At 38.1% G+C, this 2,741-nt stretch overlaps 1 protein-coding gene across 1 annotated transcript in view; it reads left to right on the top strand.

Annotated features, from left to right (window-relative positions):
* The window catches only part of tmem25 (transmembrane protein 25), a 15,027-nt gene extending 12,339 nt beyond the window's left edge, over positions 1 to 2,688 (top strand). Inside the window, exons 7-9 of the mRNA XM_014013482.1 lie at positions 299 to 408; positions 1,801 to 1,890; positions 1,991 to 2,688. Coding sequence (XP_013868936.1) covers positions 299 to 408; positions 1,801 to 1,890; positions 1,991 to 2,064 — 274 coding nt within the window. The 3' untranslated portion in view covers positions 2,065 to 2,688. The remainder of the gene's footprint in view (positions 1 to 298; positions 409 to 1,800; positions 1,891 to 1,990) is intronic.
* The last annotated feature ends 53 nt before the right edge of the window (positions 2,689 to 2,741 follow it).

Raw genomic sequence — 2,741 nt, 5'->3', positions numbered from 1 at the left:
ACATCTGGTGAAAACTTCATGTCATTAGCACCTCTAGTAATATATTTACTGAGAAAAATGTTGACGGTCAATACTTATTTTACCCGCTGTATATAAATGAGACTTCTCTCTGACCCGTCACAAACAATGTCTGGGTATTTTGGCTCACCTTCCTGCTGCGTCTCGTTCTTCCTCCATTAGCAGAGTGGAAGGGAAACACTGATGAAAGCCCTTTTATGCGCTCAGGAAAACTACAAGCCTCTGCAGATCAATAACACCTCTGATCCAAGTTTGATATCTCTTGATATTATCCACACAGTGAGTCAGCGAACCTGAAGACTGACAAAACAGATAAGATCCACATCCGCCGAGAGAACATGTCTCTGCCTTCCAACATTCAGCTCTACGACCTCAGCACCCTGAGGCGATGTAAGTTTCATCCAGTTCAACAACACAAAGAGGTGCAAACAACAAAGAACTGACATCTGCACACATGAAACATATATACAGAGCATAAAGACAAGCGTTGAGAACACAAGAAACATTTCAAGCCAAAAACAGTGAGGTCATGATTTATTTATCAAATATAACATTATGACAATCAAACAGATAAGTTAATACGTTTCTCACAGTAAAACGACAAAAGAAAGCAACAACTAATTCATTAGTGATTTGTTGTATGTTGCTTTTTATTTTTACTTTTTAAAAGCTCTATATATTTCACTTTGTAAAACCTACACCTTCTGAAAATAATCATCTAATTCATTTTTTTCACAAAACACAAAAAACTGAACCAAATATTTAACATGTGACACTTTTTGATTGTTATTATTTTTGCCAAATAATGCCTTAGCCAATTATTTTAGGAAGGTGACGATCTGCAGCCTCTGTGATTCAGTTTCATAGCAAAACCTCTGAATCAGTTTTAGAAATAATCAGTGTTTTTTGTTGGTAGAAAGATGTTACAATGAAACATTTTGAGTTTGCATTCATTATTAAAGTTAACAAAGACAAAATAGTTTTATTGTTTCTGTATTTATGACTAAATCACAAATGTTAATGAATTATTATAATCTTTAAMCCACTGGTGGCACTCAGGAGCCCTTTAGCAATACTTATACTTATGATGAAGCTGCAGATATTTTGCTTGTTTACAAACGGTTCTGAATGCAGCAGCCTTATTTCTAACCGGCACAAGTAAAAGAGAACATATTACTCCTGTTCTAGCATCTCTTCACTGGCTTCCAGTTCATTTCAGAATTCACTTTAAGATCCTCCTGTATGTATTTAAAGGCCTAAACAACTCTGCCCCCTCTTACCTCTCAGATCTAGTGCATCCACTTGTCTCTCAGCGCTCTGGTCAGCTGCTTCTGAAGGTTCCTAACTCTCGTCTTAAACTGAGAGGTGACAGATCGTTTTCTGTAGCAGGTCCAAAACTGTGGAATGATCTACCACTACATGTCAGACAGTCTATAGTCTACAGTCGATAGTCATATATATATATATAAATGTGTGTGTGTGTTTGTGTGGCAACTTGTTCTACTCAACTGAGTAAAGGTAACATATTTCATTTATATTTACAAAATGTTTTAAAGTAAATCTGCTACATCAGTTTTTTGAGTGCTTTATTGGTTGTGAGCTGTTGCCCTGTTTGGACGCCATTTTTGGTCCCCTACAGTGTCACGGGTGCACGCAGTGGACAGGATAGGCAGAGCTCAGTCTAGTGTCGTTTAACTCTATGACCCAACTTCATTTCCCTCAAACTGTCTCCACGTAGTGTTTTGTTATGTGTCTGATTCATCCCTGCATTGTGTCTTTTAGCTCGAGGAGCTGCCCAGAGGAACAGAGTGGGAGAGGAGAAAAAAGGAGATGAGGACGAGGAAGATCTGTCTTTAATCTACGCAGCGAGAGGTCAGAAAAGTAACTCTGAATCTGTTGTGTTTTACACATAAAAAAAACTACATTTCACAGCAGAGGAGCAGCTTAAAGTACAAATGGGATTTGCTTCCAGGTTTTGCCAGATACCCGATGGTGGGCTACATCTATAAAGTGAACAGCACAAGCAGTGAGGAGATCTGGCTCTGACGGACCTCAGAGGAACACATCTACTGTATGTGCATGATTCATTGTTAATGCAGCTGTCTCAAAGGAAAAACACAAACAACTGCCACAAACATTTAGCCAGTAACCATCACCTTCAAGCTGGAGTCTCAGAAAACGTCTTACTTTTAAAGCTTGGACATTGTTTTATTATCTACAGGAAAAATACAAAAAAACAAAAAACCTGTTTGCACTGCTGACATGCCTCAACCATTTAAAGTCTGTCGAATCATTTTCTGTCCCCATGTCCTGTTTCTTATAAATGCATTTATTGTTCGATGCTAACAGCAGAATGTCCCATGTTGCTCTGGAATAAAGTGAAGCATAAATATAAACTGTATTATTGTTTATGGACATGCAACATGTCTTGTACTGTATATTTGTATGCATATGTATATGTGTATAAAAGAGGAGTCTAATAAAGAGGATGATGAGATTGTATGCAAAAAAAAAAAAAAAAAGCTAAACATGCATTCTGTTGCTCACCAGGGGGCGCTCTACAGTGGCTTTTTAACCTGGTGAACATGGATCATGTGAGTTATGAGTTAAATTAAAAACGTTAGTGAGTGGGGAGGGGAATGGCTTTCTTGATTAAAAGCAGGTGCAGGAGTTGTGTGTGTGTGTGTGTGTGTGTGTGTGTGTGTGTGTGTGTGTGTGTGTGT

This window comes from Austrofundulus limnaeus, unplaced genomic scaffold (genome assembly GCF_001266775.1).
Source record: "Austrofundulus limnaeus strain Quisiro unplaced genomic scaffold, Austrofundulus_limnaeus-1.0 Scaffold102, whole genome shotgun sequence".
Classification (NCBI taxonomy): Eukaryota; Metazoa; Chordata; class Actinopteri; order Cyprinodontiformes; family Rivulidae; genus Austrofundulus; species Austrofundulus limnaeus.
Note: the sequence above shows the minus strand (reverse complement) of the source record. Positions and strands in the feature narration are given on the sequence as shown.